At 38.4% G+C, this 17,672-nt stretch overlaps 1 protein-coding gene across 3 annotated transcripts in view; it reads left to right on the top strand.

Annotated features, from left to right (window-relative positions):
• LOC123536394 (sodium/calcium exchanger 1-like) overlaps positions 1 to 17,672 on the top strand; it is a 412,525-nt gene that overhangs the window by 186,792 nt on the left and 208,061 nt on the right. For 2 of the 3 annotated variants that reach the window (XM_045319564.2, XM_045319556.2), the window contains one exon: positions 705 to 749. The exons of the other annotated variant lie outside the window; for it this stretch is intronic. In XM_045319564.2, coding sequence (XP_045175499.1) covers positions 705 to 749 — 45 coding nt within the window. The remainder of the gene's footprint in view (positions 1 to 704; positions 750 to 17,672) is intronic. 3 annotated transcript variants of the gene reach the window in all.

Raw genomic sequence — 17,672 nt, 5'->3', positions numbered from 1 at the left:
TGACCAGCAGATGACCTGTATTGATTTTGAGTTCCAAAAGTCAAAGGTCAGAGTGACCCTGAACATTTAAACCTTTTCCAGACAATAACTTGAGAACGCTTGGGCCGCTTGGGCCGAGGATCGTGAAACTTAATAGGGAGGTTGATGATGACCAGCATATGACCTCTATTGATTTTGAGGTCAGTAAGTCAAAGGTCAAGTAAGTTCAGCTTTGACACTGGCTTAGTTCTGTGACAAGGCCATATTGTGGGGGTATAATTCGTCACTCCTGTGACAACTCCAGTTAATACTGAAAGGTGTTGATAAACTGTAGTATTTGTTTTAGGTGTTGTTGTTGTTCATTCAAAGATCATATTAATGAGCGTAATAAATATACACCAAATGGTTATGTGATACCCAGTTTGCTGAATATGTCTCTGGGTGATCATGCTGAAAGATTGTTTTGTCTTTTTGGTAATGGTTTGTTAGACTTTCTGCAGTTGGGAATTAGTGAGTTTTGAAATTTTGTTAGCTCAGAGGTGGATACTCCACCTCAACTGGAGGCTAAAACATGTGATAAAATTAGTTTACAAATCTTGTTTCTTAAATGTTTCCATTCATTTTGATCACTGTTTTATTATTGTATGCTTTGGTTAAAGTACTGTTAGGAATTGACAGTATTTGAAAATTAATTGCAATTATTTTTATTTTCATTTCTCCAACAGATGATGAAGAGCCTGCGGTTCATTTCCTTCGTAGGAAGACTGCAGATAAGTATATAAGGCTGCGGGAAATTGAATTGCATATTTTTCTTGCACAATGGCTGTTTCATCTTTGCTATTTGATTGGCTTAAAACTAGTATATAGTGAAATGTGAGTGATATTCATCATATTTATTGCAAGTTGTATTAAAGATCTTTTTCCTATTCAGCAAAGTTTGCTTTAACTAAGAAACTTTTTCAGCATCAGACAGGAAAGATCTTTACACAAGATGGATTTTTCCCAGAATCACCTAGGGGAAAATTTCAGAACAGGGATGTTGTTATAACCATCTCTAAATAACAAAACCATTCACTTGCATTTTACATATTTTGAAATTTACAATTTTGCTTTCAGAAGAAATCTGTTTGGTGCAACCCCTAGATGGCAGTACGTGAAAGTAAATCCTGCATGGAATACCTTTTCAGCTTGTATTTATGTATTAAGCTTATGAAGTATAACTGTTTGATTCTATTATAAAGTTTACAGAGGGTGAGCATTTTGAAAGCAGTTATTAGTTGTGGTAGCTTACACTTCTGTTTGGCCTTTACATGAAATTAAAAAGTGTAAAAACTCTGTAAAAGATTAGTTCTGAAATTCACAAATGTTTCTTTATGACATAATATGATTGTTTAAGGTCTTTTAAGTATAAATCCCGCACTATAAAACAAATGATAACACATTTGATAATTATGATTTTTCTTATTAAAACTTTCAATACAGAAAATATTTTTGTATAACATTACAGTATGCACTTAACTTCTATCACTGGCAATCTTTTTGAGTTCAACGATGCATGACAACCATAACAATCAATAATATAAACAAGCTGTCGTTTGAATTATCATGTTGGAGTAATACTGCACAGTATTATGGTGTTTTGATTTTTATACGCCCGTCTCTGAAAACCAGTCAAATCACCTCAGACACTCTTGGATTATGGCCCTTGAATTACTCGAAAAACTGCAAATTTAGCCTTGTCAGCTCTCTAAGTCGAACAGTTTTCATCCGATCTTCATCAAACTTGCTGACAATGTTTGTGGGCATAATATCTCGGCCAAGTTCAATAACCAGCCAAATTGCTCAAGGCACTCCTGGATTATGGCCCTTGAATTACTAAAAAAACTGTGAATTTAGCCTTGTCCGCTCTCTAAGTCGAACAGTTTTCATCCAGTCTGCACCAAACTTGCTGACAATGTTTGTAGGCATAATATCTCAGCCAAGTTTGAGTAACCAGCCAAATCACCTCAGGCACTCTTGGATTATGGTCCTTGAATTAGGCCAAGTTGGATGACAAGCGTATTTTGTGACAGTCTGGCACTCTTGTCAGCAGTATGTAAATAAACAATCAGTAGCATTCTTGTTTAAAACAAAATATATAGGAAATTCAATTGGCACAGGAGATGAGTGAATTGCAATGCAATCTTTTTGTAGTGATGCTTTTGACAGTTCGAGTTGTGCATCCATCCAAAAATTATTACAAAGTGCTCAGGGTTAGCTATTGTGATCGCTCACCGTCCGGCGTCTGTCCGTCCTTCCGTTCGGCTTCTATCCACACTTTCCTTTAAACAACATCTCCTCTGAAACCATTTGGTGGAAGTTGATGAAACTTGCCTGGATGTTCCTAGGGTGGTCCCCTTCAAACGTTGTTCAAAGAATTGAATTCCACACTGAACTCTGGTTGCCATAGCAACCGAAAGGAAAAACTTAAAAAAATCGTCTTGTCCAAAACCACAGGTCATAGGGCTTTTGATAGCTCACCTGTCACGAAGTGACAAGGTGAGCTATTGTGACCACTTGATGTCCGTCGTGCATGGCAACCGAAAGGAAAAACTTTAAAAATCTTCTTGTCCAAAACCACAGGCCCTAGGGCTTTGATATCTGGCGTGTAGCATCATCTAGTGGTCCTCTACCAAAATTGTTCAAATTATCCCCCTAGGGTCAAATATGGCCCCACCCGGGAGTCACATGGTTTATATAGACTTATATGGGGAAAACTTTGAAAATCTTCTTGTACAAAACAACATGGCCTAGGGCTTTGATAATTGGTGTGTAGCATCATCTAGTGGTCCTCTATCAAGATTGTTCAAATTATCACCCTAGGGTCAAATATGGCCCCGGCCCGGGGGTCCCAAGTTTTACATATACTTATATAGGAAAAAAGGTTTAAAAATCTTCTTGTCTGAAACCACAACACTTACACCTTTGATATTTGGTTTGTAGCATTGTCTTATGGTCCTCAACCAAAACTGTACAAATTGTACCCCTTGGGTGAAAAGAGGCCCTGCCCTGGGAGTCCCAAGTTTTATATAGACTTGTATAGGAAAAAGCTTAAAAAATGTTCTCGTCTGAAACCATACAACCTAGGCTTTTGATATTTGGTATGATGATTTATCTAGAGTGGTGGAACCTATGCTCGCGGTATTTTGTACATATATTATCTTTTTTGAGAAACAAGAAAAAAATATTATTTCGTTTTGCCTATACAAAAATATAAAGTTATCTTCCTATTATCGAAACATATTATTGATGTGCGTCATCACGTGACTTAGTCGTCTCGTGTGCTATCGACACGGCATACGTGAAAAGGTGAAAATTCGCCCTGAAGGGAACCTATGCTGGCGGTATGTTATATCTGTTAAACTAATGGCGAAAAAAGAATTCAGCAGGCTAAAAATGAACAAACAAGCATATGCGAATATAATATTTAGAACATTACTCATTTATTAAGTGAAAAACAAAAGAAATGAGGATAAAATTTAGTATGTGCTTCTATGTGTATATTTCCCTTACAGAAATGGAGTCACTATTAGAACAAAGCTTAAAAACGTATAATAATGTTATATAAAAACAGAATGTTCAAGTATTAATGATTCAGACAATGGCCGTGAATAACTCACTAATGTTTCCGACACTTCTTTTGTGTGCAGTAAAATTACTCCTCCCTACATCTCAGAAAGAGCCATTTGGACTTTGTCAAAATACTAAGATCAACATCGATCTTTTCATGGTTCGACAGGCACTCGTAGTGTAGCCAGGCGTCACATTCATCACACCTTGCTCTTAAATGTATTTTACATCTGACTGTAATGCACGATTTCTAAAAACCTAACTTTAGTTGGGTTATTTTGACATATTTGTCTGAGATTTGTGCGACGGATACAGATTGCGTAAAATGTATCGGCTGCTGTATACGTCACGTGAGCGGCACGTGCGGCTATCGCTACGTTTGTTGTAAAGGCATTTCACCACTGGTCGGTGTTGAACAGAGCATGATGAAATATTTTTATCTGTGCTTCTGCAGAGAGCGTATTCATCGAAATACCGCGAGCATAGGAATACCGCGAGCATAGGTTCCACCACTCTAGTAGTCCTCTACCAAAATTGTTCAAATTATCCTCCTGGAGTTAAAAGAGGCCCCCCCCTGGGGTCACTTAGTTATTACGTGAGTTATATAGGAAAAAATACTTAAAAATCATCTGATCCTATTTCCAAGACTGTTTAACCCTTTTCCAATCATACCGCCCCAATCCGCCCTTATCGCTTATCCAACGAAACGCCTCAATCCGCCCGTGCTGTCTACAAACGATTCGCCTGAAACCGCCCGGATAATGCACTGTTTAATATTCGTCTTTTTCCGATTGAAAACGACGAAAACTTATTGGTTTAAAAGTTTAAATCGGTTAGGAAAAGTTCATTTTACGATCATGCCCGAGTCTCGCTTTCAAAACGTTACTATTTATACAGCAAATTTTGGAAATCCCCAACTCATTTTCAGAAAATAAAATTGTACATGTACCAAAATGGCGGATAGCGATAGAGATTTCGGACAATTTTGTCACGACGATATTTTCGAAATTCTACGTCGGGATCCAGATTCAGATGTGAATAATAGTGATATTTGGTCGGAGAAATTATCAAGCGACTCCGATACGTCTGAAATAGTAGAATTATACTCGTGACAAATAGAAAATAACTCGGAATGTGACACCCCTTTGGAAGACCTACGACCGTTGATGAATTATTGAAATCTGACTCGAATATTTCATCGAGGTATGTTAGGGACTTTATTCGTGATGGCGAACAAAATTTGACTGAAATATCAAATAGATTTTATAATTTTTTTGACACAAAGTTCGATTCATTTTTTTTAATGATTGCTGAAGAAAACAAATTTTTTATGGTACTGGTACAAGGCAAGAAATTCAACATAAACAACAACAGTTTGACTGAAGGGATGATGATGTTTGGGAGGCTCAGGGAAAAACAACAGCTTATGAAATTATATACGGACTGTCTTCTTTGGTTATGATAATCGTCAGAAACGTAACATTATGTGAAATATTTCTGGAGCTCCGGTGACCGACTTCGAGTAGAGGGTTTTACCAAAACATTCCTATTCAACTTTGGTGTAAGTTGAAAAATCATCTCAAATAACCGTGATCAGCCTGATCCGACTGACAATATCGCGACAGGTTATTCAAAGTCTGGCCACTTATACACCTTTATAACAGAAATTTCAAGAGTGATATTACCCATCCAAGTCGTAATCTGTCAGTTGATGAAGCAGTGATTGGTTTCAAAGGCCGGTTTTTGCTGAAACAGTAAATACCTAACAAGCCGACAAAATGGGGACTCAAATCACGAATGTCAGCAGGCTCTATTTATTCATTTATTAAATTTTATTTATCTATTTATTTATCATAGTTTTCGTTCAGGCAATCTCGTAGCTTTTCAAAGAAACATTTGGTCAGGTGTCAAATTGAACTGCTTGCATATGAATAAAATCTGTATTAATTTTGTTGATTTTTTTTTTAATTTAATAGAAAGTACAAAAAAATAAAACAGTAAACAAATCAAGGAAGTGTTAAATGTAAATATCAATGGGAGATATTGTTTAGTCATGTATATAGACAAATATTTCAACTATGATATATATAATACAATTTCATTTACAGTATATAGTATATATTTTATGTGTTTATATATAATTATGAATGTATTGCAAGTTTGTACATAATCAGAATTTAATTGTACATAAATAATGTCAGTGTAAGATGTGATAAAATGGAAAATAAAGCAATAAAAAAGGAATTTATATCAGAGGAAATCAGCAAATATCAACTAAGTGTCAATGACTGGAAATTATTAGTGTTAATTGAGTGGGGATTAAATAGACATACTCCCCACTAAGATCTTAGCAAGTGTCATCTACTGTAAGTTTATTTAATTATCTCCCATCCTGTGCATGTGTTGTTATGTTTTTTGCATGGCCTTTGTTACTTTGAATAGTTTAAAGTGAAACACCCCCTCATTTTTATGTGAATAACTGGCAAAATATTATCATAGGCAAATATCTCTGTTCAGACAGGCTTATCAGATCACACAGATCTATGTTCCCAGTAGGTGTAGGTTTCCAGTGGAGTACTGATTGGAAAAGGGTTAATTATAATTACCTGATGACCCCAAGTAATATGATGTCACTTGACAGTGACCTTGACCTTCTGACCTACTTTCTTGTTTTTTAGCTCACCTATCACGCAGTGACAGGGTGAGCTTTTGTGATCACCCTTTGTCCGTCGTCCGTCCATCCACAATTTCTTGTGAACAAGAGAGACCACACTTTGCAAGCCATTTTGATCAAACTTGTACAAAACTTGTACAAAAGCATGATATCTCAGTTCCTTTCGAAAACTTGCCAGATCCCATCATGGGTTCTAGCGTTATTATATTGTTTTTGCCCTGCCCGCCCGTCCGTCCGTGCGCCCGTCAGTCAGTTCGTCACACTTCATTTCTGAGCTATAACTGGAGAATCATTTGACCTAGAACCTTCAAACTTCATAAGGTTGTAGGGCTGCTGGAGTAGACGACCCCTATCGTTTTTGGGGTCACTCCGTCAAAGGTCAAGGTCACAGGGGCCAATAACTAGAGAACCACTTCACCAAGAATGTTGAAACTTCATAAGATGATTGGTCATGAAGAGTAGATGACCCCGATTGATTTTGGGGTCACTCGTTCAAAGGTCAAGGTCACAGGGGCCTGAACATTGAAAACCATTTCCGATCAATAACTAGAGAACCACTTGACCCAGAATGTTGAAACTTCATACGATGATTGGTCATGAAGAGTAGATGACCCCTATTGATTTTGGGGTCACTCTGTCAAAGGTCAAGGTCACAGGGGCCTGAACATTGAAAACCATTTCCGAATAATAACTAGACAACCACTTGACCCAGAATGTTGAAAGTTCATAGGATGATTGGTCATGAAGAGTAGATGACCCCTATAGATTTTGGGGTCACTCCGTCAAAGGTCAAGGTCACAGGGGCCTGAACATTGAAAACCATTTCCGGTCATTAACTTGAGTACCACTTGACCCAGAACGTTGAAACTTCATAGCATGATTGTACATGCACAGTAGATGACCTCCATTGATTTTGGGGTCACTCTGTTAAAGGTCAAGGTCACAAGGGCCTGAACATTGAAAAACATTTCCGGTCAGTAACTTGAGAACCACTTGACCCAGAATGTTGAAACTTAATAGGATGATTGGTCATGCAGAGTAGATGACACCTAACGATTTTGGGGTCACTCTGTTAAAGGTCAAGGTCACAGGAGCCTGAACATGGAAAACTGTTTCCAATCAATAACTTGAGAACCTCTCGACCCAAAATGTTGAAACTTCATAGGATGATTGTTCATGCAGAGTAAATGACCCCTGTTGTTTTTGGGATCACTCCGTTAAAGGTCAAGGTCACAGTGGCCTGAACAATGATAACCAGTTCCAATCAATAACTTGAGAACCTCTTGATCCAGAAAGTTGAAACTTCATAGGATGATTGAACATGCCGAGTAGATGACCCCTTATAATTTTGGGGTCAGTCTTTTAAAGGTCAAGGTCACAGGGACCTGGTAATGTAATCATATCTGGATAATAACTTGAGAACCACTTGACTCAGAATGTTGAAACTTAATAGGATGATTGGACATGCAGAGTAGATGACCCCTATTTATTTTGAGGTCACTTGATTAAAGGTCAAGGTCACAGGAGCCTGAACAGTGACTTTAGAACCACTAGGCCGAGTGTTGAAATTTAGCGGGATGACTGGACATCCCTATTGCAGCCAACCATCAGTGTATCTTTGACTTTGCTCCTGACCTCTATTGACTTCTTGCCTATAGGACTTTGCATGGGAGGAGACATGCGCTTTTTTACAAAAGCATTTCCTAGTTGCCCCTGAAAGGGCCAGAATTTGCTATTTTTGTGCCTCAACAATTTCTTGTCTGCACGCTAGTGGTTTCATTTATGATTTTTTTTAACCAAACTTGCACACAACTTGTATCACCATAAGATCTTGGTTCCTTTCTTGAACTGGCCAGATTCCATTATGGGTTCCAGAGTTATAGCCCCTGAAAGGGCCAAAATTAGCTATTTTGACCTTGTCTGCACAATAGCAGCTTCACTTATGATTTGAATTTAACCAAACTTGCACACAACTTGTATCACCATAAGATCTTGGTTCCTTTCTTGAACTGGCCAGATTCCATTATGGGTTCCAGAGTTATGGCCCTTGAAAAGGCCAAAATTAGCTATTTTGACCTTGTCTGCACAATAACATCTTCATTTATGATTTGAATTTCAATAAACTTGCAGAAAACTTGTGTCACCATAAGATCTCAGTTCCTTTCTTGAACCGACCAAATCCCATAATGGGTTCTAAAGTTATGGCCCCTGAAAGGGGCAAAATTAGCTTTTTTGACCTTGTCTGCACAATAGCAGCTTCATTTATGATTTGATTTTAATCAGACTTGCACAAAACTTGTGTCACCATAAGATCTTGGTTCCTTTCTTGAACCGACCAGATCCCTTAAAGGGTTCCAGAGTAACGACCCCTGAAAGGGCCAAAATTAGCTTTTTTTGACCTTGTCTGCACAATAGCAGCTTCATTTATGATTTGATTTTTACAAAACTCAGACACAACTTGTATCCTCATAAGACCTTGGTTCCTTTCTTGAACTGGCCAGATTCCAATATGGGTTCCAGAGTTATGGCCCCTGATAGGGCCAGAATTAGCTCTTTTGACCTTGTCTGCACAATAGCAGCTTCATTTATGATTTGAATTTAATTAAACTTGCAGAAAACTTGTGTCACCGTAAGATCTCGGTTCCTTTCTTGAACCGACCAGATCCCATAATGGGTTCTAGAGTTATGGCTCCTGAAAGGGGCAAAATTAGCTTTTTTGACCTTGTCTGCACAATAGCAGCTTCATTTATGATTTGATTTTAATCAAACTTGCACAAAACTTGTGTCACCATAAGATCTTTGTTCCTTTCTTGAACCGACCAGATCCCATAACGGGTTCCAGAGTAACGACCCCTGAAAGGGCCAAAATTAGACATATCTGTACTTTGTAAGAATTTTTTTTTCTTTTTGGTTTAATTTCTTCCCTTATTTGTTCCTGTCCTTTGGACTTAGATATTTTTTCTGAGGACCTTCTTGTCCTCTAGTGCAATGATAACAGGTGAGCAATATAGGGCCATCATGGCCCTCTTGTTTGACCTTGTCTGCACAATAGCATCTTCATTTATGATTTGATTTTAATTCGATCAATAACTAGAGAACCACTTGACCCAGAATGTTGAAACTTCATAGGATGATTGGTCATGAAGAGTAGATGACCCCTATTAATTTTGGGGTCACTCTGTCAAAGGTCAAGGTCACAGGGGCCTGAACATTGAAAACCATTTCCGAATAATAACTAGACAACCACTTGACCCAGAATGTTGAAAGTTCATAGGATGATTGGTCATGAAGAGTAGATGACCCCTATAGATTTTGGGGTCACTCCGTCAAAGGTCAAGGTCACAGGGGCCTGAACATTGAAAACCATTTCCGGTCATTAACTTGAGTACCACTTGACCCAGAACGTTGAAACTTCATAGCATGATTGTACATGCACAGTAGATGACCTCCATTGATTTTGGGATCACTCTGTTAAAGGTCAAGGTCACAAGGGCCTGAACATTGAAAACCATTTCCGGTCAGTAACTTGAGAACCACTTGACCCAGAATGTTGAAACTTAATAGGATGATTGGTCATGCAGAGTAGATGACGCTTATCGATTTTGGGGTCACTCTGCAAAAGGTCAAGGTCACAGTGGCCTGAACATTGAAAACCATTTCCGATCAATTACTTGAGAACCTCTCGACCCAGAATGTTGAAAGTTCATAGGATGATTGGTCATGCAGAGTAGATGACCCCTATTGATTTTGGGGTCACTCTGTTAAAGGTCAAGGTCACAGGAGCCTGAACATGGAAAACAATTCCTGATCAATAATTTGAGAACCACTTGACTCAGAATGTTGAAACTTCATAGGATGATTGAACATGCACAGTAGATGACGCCTATCGATTTTTGGGTCAGTCTATTAAAGGTCAATGTCACAGGGGCCTGGTCATTTAAAATCATTTCCGGATAATAACTTCAGAACCTCTTGACCTAGAATGTTGAAACTTAATGGGATGATTGGACATGCAGAGTAGATGACCCCTATTTATTTTTGGGTCACTTGGTCAAAGGTCAAGGTCACAGGAGCCTAACAGTGACTTGAGAACCACTAGGCCAAGAGTGTTGAAACTTGGCCGGATGACTGGACATGCCAAGTAGATGATCCCTATTGCCGCCAACCATCGGTGTCTCTTTGACTTTCGCTCCTGACCCCTATTGACATATTTCCTATTGGACTTTGCATGGGGGGAGACATGCGCTTTTTTACAAAAGGAATTTCTAGTTACCTTATGACCTCAAGTAATTAGGGGTCACTTGACTGTAACCTTTACCTACTGACCTACTTTGTTGTTTTTATCTCACCTGAGCACAAAGTGCTCATGGTGAGGTATTGTGATCACGCTGTGTCTGGCTTCTGTTGTGCATGCATCCGTCTGTCAAGTCGTCCATTGTCAATATTTGTGTTTAAATGACATCTCCCCCAAAACCAATGAATGGATTTTGATGAAACTTGGCCATGATGTTCCTTGTGTGGTCCTCTGCCAAAATTGTTAAAATGGTTCCTCTTGGTTGCACATAGGGGCTGCCAGAGCTAAAAATAGAAAGAACTTCAAACGACATCTCCTCCTAAACCGATGGTCCGATTTTAAAATAATTTCACACAAATGGTCCTTATGTCACCCTCTACCAAGATTTTTCAAATTATACCGATTCATCAAAAAACATAGCCGCCAGAGGGCGTGGTCACTTTTCCCTATATGTATATAGTGGAAACTTTAAAAATCTTCTTGTGTGAAACTGCTGGCCCTATTTTAGAATAATTTTACGCAAATGGTTCTTGTGTGACCCTTTACCAAGATTATTCAAATTATTCCGATTCATCAAAAAACATGGCTGCCAGGGGGCGTGATCACTTTTCTTCGCTGAATCAATGAATTATTGCCCTGGGTTCAAAAGTGTGTGACATGTATATAATATAGGCTAACTTCGAAGAAACCTAACTCTGTACTTATACAAACACACTTGAAGTCTTGTACACAGGTGAGCGCTTAAGAGTCAATGACCCTCTTGTTTAAGATACAGCCTTGAAATTTGGATGACATGTACAGTTTTGCATACTGATCTTAAAACTGATTTTCAGTGACCTTGAATGTGACCTACTGACCTACTTTCTTGTTTATTAGCTCACCTGAGCCAAAGGCTCAGGGTGAGCTATTGTGATCGCTCACCGTCTGGCGTCTGTCCTAACTTCTCCTAAACCACCAAGCCAATTTTAATGAAACTTCACAGGGATGTTCCTTGGATGGTCTTCCTTAAAATGTGTTCAAAGAATTGAATTCCATACAGAACTCTGGTTGCCATGGCAACCGAAAGGAATAACTTCAAAAATCTTCTTGTCCAAAACCACAAGGCCTAGGGCTTTGATATTTGGTATGTAGTATCATCTAGTAGGCCTCTACCAAGATTATTCAAATTATCCCCCAGGGTCAAAAATGACCCCAACCCGGGGGTCACATGGTTTATATAGACATATATAGGAAAAAACTTTGAAAATCTTCTTGTCCAAAACCATAAGGCCTAGGGTTTTGATATTTAGTATGTAGCGTCATCTAGAGGGCCTCTACCAAGATTGTTCAAATTATCCCCCTAGGATATAATACGGCCCTGCCCTTTGGGTCACATTGTTTCTATAGACTTATATAGGGAAAAACTTCGAAAACTTTCTTGTCAAAAACAAAAGGGCCTAGGGCTTTGATATTTGGTATGTAGCATCATATGGTGGGCCTCTACCAACTTTGTTCAAATGATCCCCTAGGGTGAAAAGAGGCCCCGCCCAAGGGGTCACTTGATATTATTATTATTATTATTATTATACCAGATTTATATAGCGCCCTTTTTATGATCAATTTCACGTTCAAAGGCACTTTACATAGTTCAAATGCAGCCACACAGGGCGCATAATTCATCCTGTACTAGTACAGACACAGAGCGATCTGACCAGAGGGACAGAGAGAGACAAAGCCCCCACGACAGAGAGATCAGAAATCAGATATAGGCTTGTCCGGCTAACTTAGCCTAGCTCGTTGCAAATAGACAGCTGGTTCTTTTACATGCCCAGTGTATAGCACTGATACACACAAGGATTGCCTGGGTTCCTGACCAGTACACCTCTAGTTGGGTGGGAAACACTGAAAAGCGTTTCTGAAAATTCCCGAGTAGCTGCCGGGAATTGAACCCCCGACCTCAAGATTGGAAGGCCAGTGTGCAAACCACTAAGCTATATATGAGTTAAATACTTCAAAAATTATCAGATCATATATCCTAGACTGTTTAATTATATTTACTGGATGACCCCAGGTGATAAGGGGTCACCTGACTGTGACCTTGACCTGCTGACCTACTTTCTTGTTTTTTAAGATACAGCCTTGAAATTTGGATGACATGTACAGTTTTGTACACCAATCTTAAAACTGACTTTCAGTGATCATGAATATGACCTACTGACCTACTTTCTTGTTTTTTAAGCTTCAGCAAAAAAAATTTGTTCAAGCAAGCAACTTTACTCAGGTGAGCGATATAGGGCCATCATGGCCTTCTTGTTTAAGATACAGCTTTGAAATTTTGATATCATCTACAGTTTTGCATGCCAATCTTTAAACAGATTTTCAGTGACCATCAATATGACCTACTGACCTACTTTTTTGTTTTCTAAGCTACAGCAAAAGGATTTGGACCACCTGTAATATTTTTTTTACAGATTTCAAAAGTAATGTTGCATAATCTTTACCTTGCCCCACTCTCCTAATTTTCTTGTTTTTAAAGCTTTAGCTAAGAAATTTGTTCAAACAAACAACTCTACTCAGGTGAGCGATATAGGGCCATCATGGCCCTCTTGTTACTCTTTTCTGTTTGTTTACCTCTCATTTGAGAAAGCAGTTATTACAAGCAGCTTCTTATAATGTAGGTTTTGAAAATGGTGTGGGAGACATATTGATTTACTCCTGTCACTGTGTCTGTCACAAATCTTGTCTGCACTTTAAGTCGAACATTTCTCATCCGATCTTCACCGAATTTGAACAAAATGTTTTTGCCAGGCACTTCGGAATTATGGCACTTGAAACTTGTTTTTAGCTCAGGTAGCTCACCTGAGCAAAAAGTGCTTGGGATGAGCTATTGTGATCGCTCACCGTCTGGTGTCCGGCCAGCGGGCGTCCGGCCACACTGTCCTTTAAACAACATCTTGGTCTAAACCACCAGGCCAATTTTGATGAAACCTCACAAGGATGTCCCTTGGACGGTCTTCTTTAAAATTGTTCAAAGAATTGAATTCCATACAGAGCTCTGGTTGCCATGGCAACCAAATGGAAAAACGTGAAAAACCTTCTTGTCCAAAACCGCAGGTCCTAGGGCTTTGATATATGGTATGTAGCATCATCTAATGGTCCTCCACCAAGATTTTTCAAATTAACCCCCTAGGGTCAAATATGGCCCCGCCCTAAGGGTCACATGTTTTACATGGACTTATATAAGAAAAACTTTGAAAATTTTCTTGTCCAAAACCACTGGTCCTAAGGCTGTGATATTTGGTATGTAGCATCATTTAGTGGTTCTCTACCAAGATTGTTCAAATTATCCCCCTAGGGTCAAATACAGCCCGCCCCGGGGATCACATGGTTTATATAGAGCTGTATAGGGAAAAGCTTTGAAAATCTTTTTGTCCAAAACCACAGGGCCTAGGTCTTTGATATTTGTTATGTATCATCATTTAGTGGTGCTCTACCAAGTTTGCTCAAATTATCCCCCTGGGGTTCAATATGGTCTGTCCCAGGGGCCACATGGTTTATATAGTGTTATATAGGGAAAAACTTCTTGTCCAAAACCACAGGGATTTGGTATGTGGCATCATCTAATGGTCCTCTACCAAGATTGTCCAAATTATCCCCCTAGAGTCAAATATGGTCCCACCCTGGGGGTCACATGGTTTATATAGACTTATATAGGAAAAAACTCTGAAAATCTTCTTGTCCAAAACCACAGGGCCCAGGGCTTTAATATTTGGTATGTAGCATCGTCTGGTGGTCCTCTACCAAAATTGTACAAATATGACTCTGCCCTGGGTGTCACATGGTTTAAATAGACTTGTACAGGGAAAAACTTTTTAAAAAATTCTTGTCTTAAACCATAAGGCCCAGAGCTTAGATATTTAGTGTGTGTTAGGGGTTCTCTATCAAGATTGTTCAAATCATGACCCTGGTATCAATATAAGCCACGCCCAGATTGTCCCTTGTTTTACATCTATAGACTTGTTTGTTTTTGAAGCAGTGGCAAAGAAATTTGGACCACAAACACAATGTTTGATACAGATTTGAATATTCATCTTGAATTGTCTTAATCATGACCTACTGACTTACTTTCTTGTTTTTGAAGCTACAGCAAAGAAATTTGGACCACCAGTTTAATTTTTAAACAGATTTCAGTATTTATCTTGAATAATCTTTACCATGACCTTTTCACCTAGTATTTGATAGTGAAGCTTAGGAAAAGAAATTTGTGTAAGCAAGCAACTAAACTCAGTTGAGCGATATAGAGCCATCATGGCCCTCTTTTTAGCTCACCTGTCACGAATTGACAAGGTGAGCTATTGTGACCGCTTGATGTCCGTCGTGGGTCGTCCATCGTCGGTCGTGCGTAGTCCGTCATCCATCAACAATTTCTAAAAAAATCTTCTTCTTGAAAACCACTGGGCAGAATTACACCAAACTTCACAGGAATGATCCTTGGGTGGCCCCCTTTAAAAATTATTCAAAGAATTGAACTCCATGCAGAATTCTGGTTGCCATGACAACCGAAAGGAAAAACTTTAAATATCTTCTTGTCCAAAACCACAGGGCCTAGGGCTTTGATATCTGGTGTGTAGCATCATCTAGTGATCCTCTACCAAAATTGTTCAAATTATCCCCCTAGGGTCAAATATGGCCCCGCCCCGGGGGTCACATATATACTTATAGACATATATAGGGAAAACTTTGAAAATCTTCTTGTACAAAACCACATTGCCTAGGGCTTTGACATTTGGTATGTAGCATCATCTAGTGGTCCTCTACCAAGATTGTTCAAATTATCCCCCTACGGTCAAATACGGCCCCGCCCTGGGGGTCACATGGTTTATTTAGACTTATATAGGGAAAACTATGAAAATCTTCTTGTACAAAACCACATGGCCTAGGGCTTTGATATTTGGTACCGGTATGTAGCATCATCTAGTGGTCCTTTACTAAGATTGTTCAAATTATCACCCTAGGGTCAAATATGGCCCCGCCCCGGGGGTCCCAAGTTTTACATAGACTTATATAGGAAATTTTTTTTTTAAATCTTCTTGTTTAAAACGACAACACTTAGACCTTTGATATTTGGTTTGTAGCATTGTCTTATGGTCCTCAACCAAAAGTGTTCAAATTGTACCCCTTGGGTGAAAAGAGGCCCTTCCCTGGGGGTCCCAAGTTTTATATAGGAAAAAGCTTTAAAAATCTTCTTGTCTAAACCATACGACCTAGGCTTTTGATATTTGGTATGATGCATTGTCTAGTAGTCCTCTACCAAAATTATTCAAATTATGTCCCTGGGGTTAAAAGAGGCCCCGCCCTGGGGTCACTTAATTATTATGTGAGTTATATAGGAAAAATACTTAAAAATCATCTGATCCTATTTCCAAGACTGTTTAATTATAATTGCCTGATAACCCCAAGTAATATGATGTCACTTGACTGTGACCTTGACCTACTGACCTACTTTCTTGTTTTTTAAGATACAGCCTTGAAATTTTGATGACATACACAGTTTTGTACACAAATCGTAAAACTGAATTTCATTGACCATGAATATGACCTACTGACTTTCTTAATATTTTATCATCAGTTTGACATTTGAAACATGTAGCTCATGTTACTCAGATGAGCGATCCAGGGTCATCATGATCCTCGTTTGATAATCAAAGCACTAAAAGTCTGTTAAGGCAGTTCAGGGCTTGGTCTATGGTTGACTCATATACTACTATTCAGATGATTAGGCAGTTGTGGGAGACATATGCTTTTCTGAAAAGCAGCTCTAGTTTCAGTATAAAATAAATTAAGAACAGAAGCCATATTTCACATAGTGCCTCACTATATTATTGGGAGCATTACTTTAGTTTTGACAACCGGGATTATGATACAGTATCCTTTCATGTGTTGCAGGACAAGGTTACTTTAACTCATGGATGTTGCCACAGTGCAAATATCTTTCATTGAATCATGACAGTGGTAAGATCCTTGCATCTTAATAAGGCATACATTTATTGTCTGATTGTTAGAAGTTCTTTTTAAGTTTGTTTAATGTTCCACATAAATGTTAAATAATTTATCATATGTAGACCCTGTAGCTCTAGTACTCAAATGGACAAGACAACTAACCTAAGTGCTATCTATTCCAACATACTGCATGTGTTTTGTTTTTTGCTCACAGTTGATAATGACATAGCTGTCCATTAAGGAAGAATTTTAAGAGTGGCTCAAATGTCATTCAGTCTGTATGGTTTCCTACCAGTAATTTAAGCAAAATACAGACAAACTTTTTTAGTAGAATGATTGTTAGCTCACCTGTCACAAAGTTTCAGTTACAACCCACCAATTTTTGGTGGACTTCTGGCCCCTTTTCAACTGTTTGTACAATAACTCTTGAAAGGGTGAATGATCAAATTGATTTTTGGTAGACAGGTGCATAATTATAAAATGCAGGCTAGGTTTGATTTCTGTTACAATCTGAGAGTTATGGCATCTTTTTTACTTAAAATTTTGTTGTCCATTCAATTAATCTTGAATTGATGAATGAATTGAATTCATTTTAACTACACAGGTATATTATAAAAACTACAAGCCAAGTTAAAGTAAAGTTACTATCCACAAATTTTTGACAAAATTATGGCCCCATTCTATCTTGATGATGTTGTTTTGGTAACTCCTGAAAGGATGAATGGATTATATATACATACACTCAAAACCCTTTATAACGCTATTCGATATATCGCGGTATTCGGTATAACTCTGTGCGCTCTTGGCTTCCGAATTTTCCAAGACCAAAAAAAAAAATCTAAAAAATTGGTGCTTGCAGAGGTAATTTATTTTGACCATAACCAGCGATAAAATACCTGTGTACCTTAACACCTTTGCCATGACAACTTTGACAAAAATCAGTAATCTTCTGCTAGCTTACTTGTTTAGTAAGGCCTTTGTTAAACTGTGGATACATGTAGGCATGTGACAATTAGGTAGTCAGGACCGTGTCAAAATTAGATTGTTTACATAAGCAATACGAGGGATTGGTGCAAAACTGTTGAAAGTGTATATAAATAAAGAACAAGATACAATAGTCTATGGTCCGTCCGTCGT

The sequence above is a fragment of the Mercenaria mercenaria genome, chromosome 1 (genome assembly GCF_021730395.1).
Source record: "Mercenaria mercenaria strain notata chromosome 1, MADL_Memer_1, whole genome shotgun sequence".
NCBI classification, from domain to species: domain Eukaryota; kingdom Metazoa; phylum Mollusca; class Bivalvia; order Venerida; family Veneridae; genus Mercenaria; species Mercenaria mercenaria.
The sequence above is the reverse complement of the archived record's forward strand: the minus strand, read 5'-3'. Positions and strand labels throughout refer to the sequence as shown.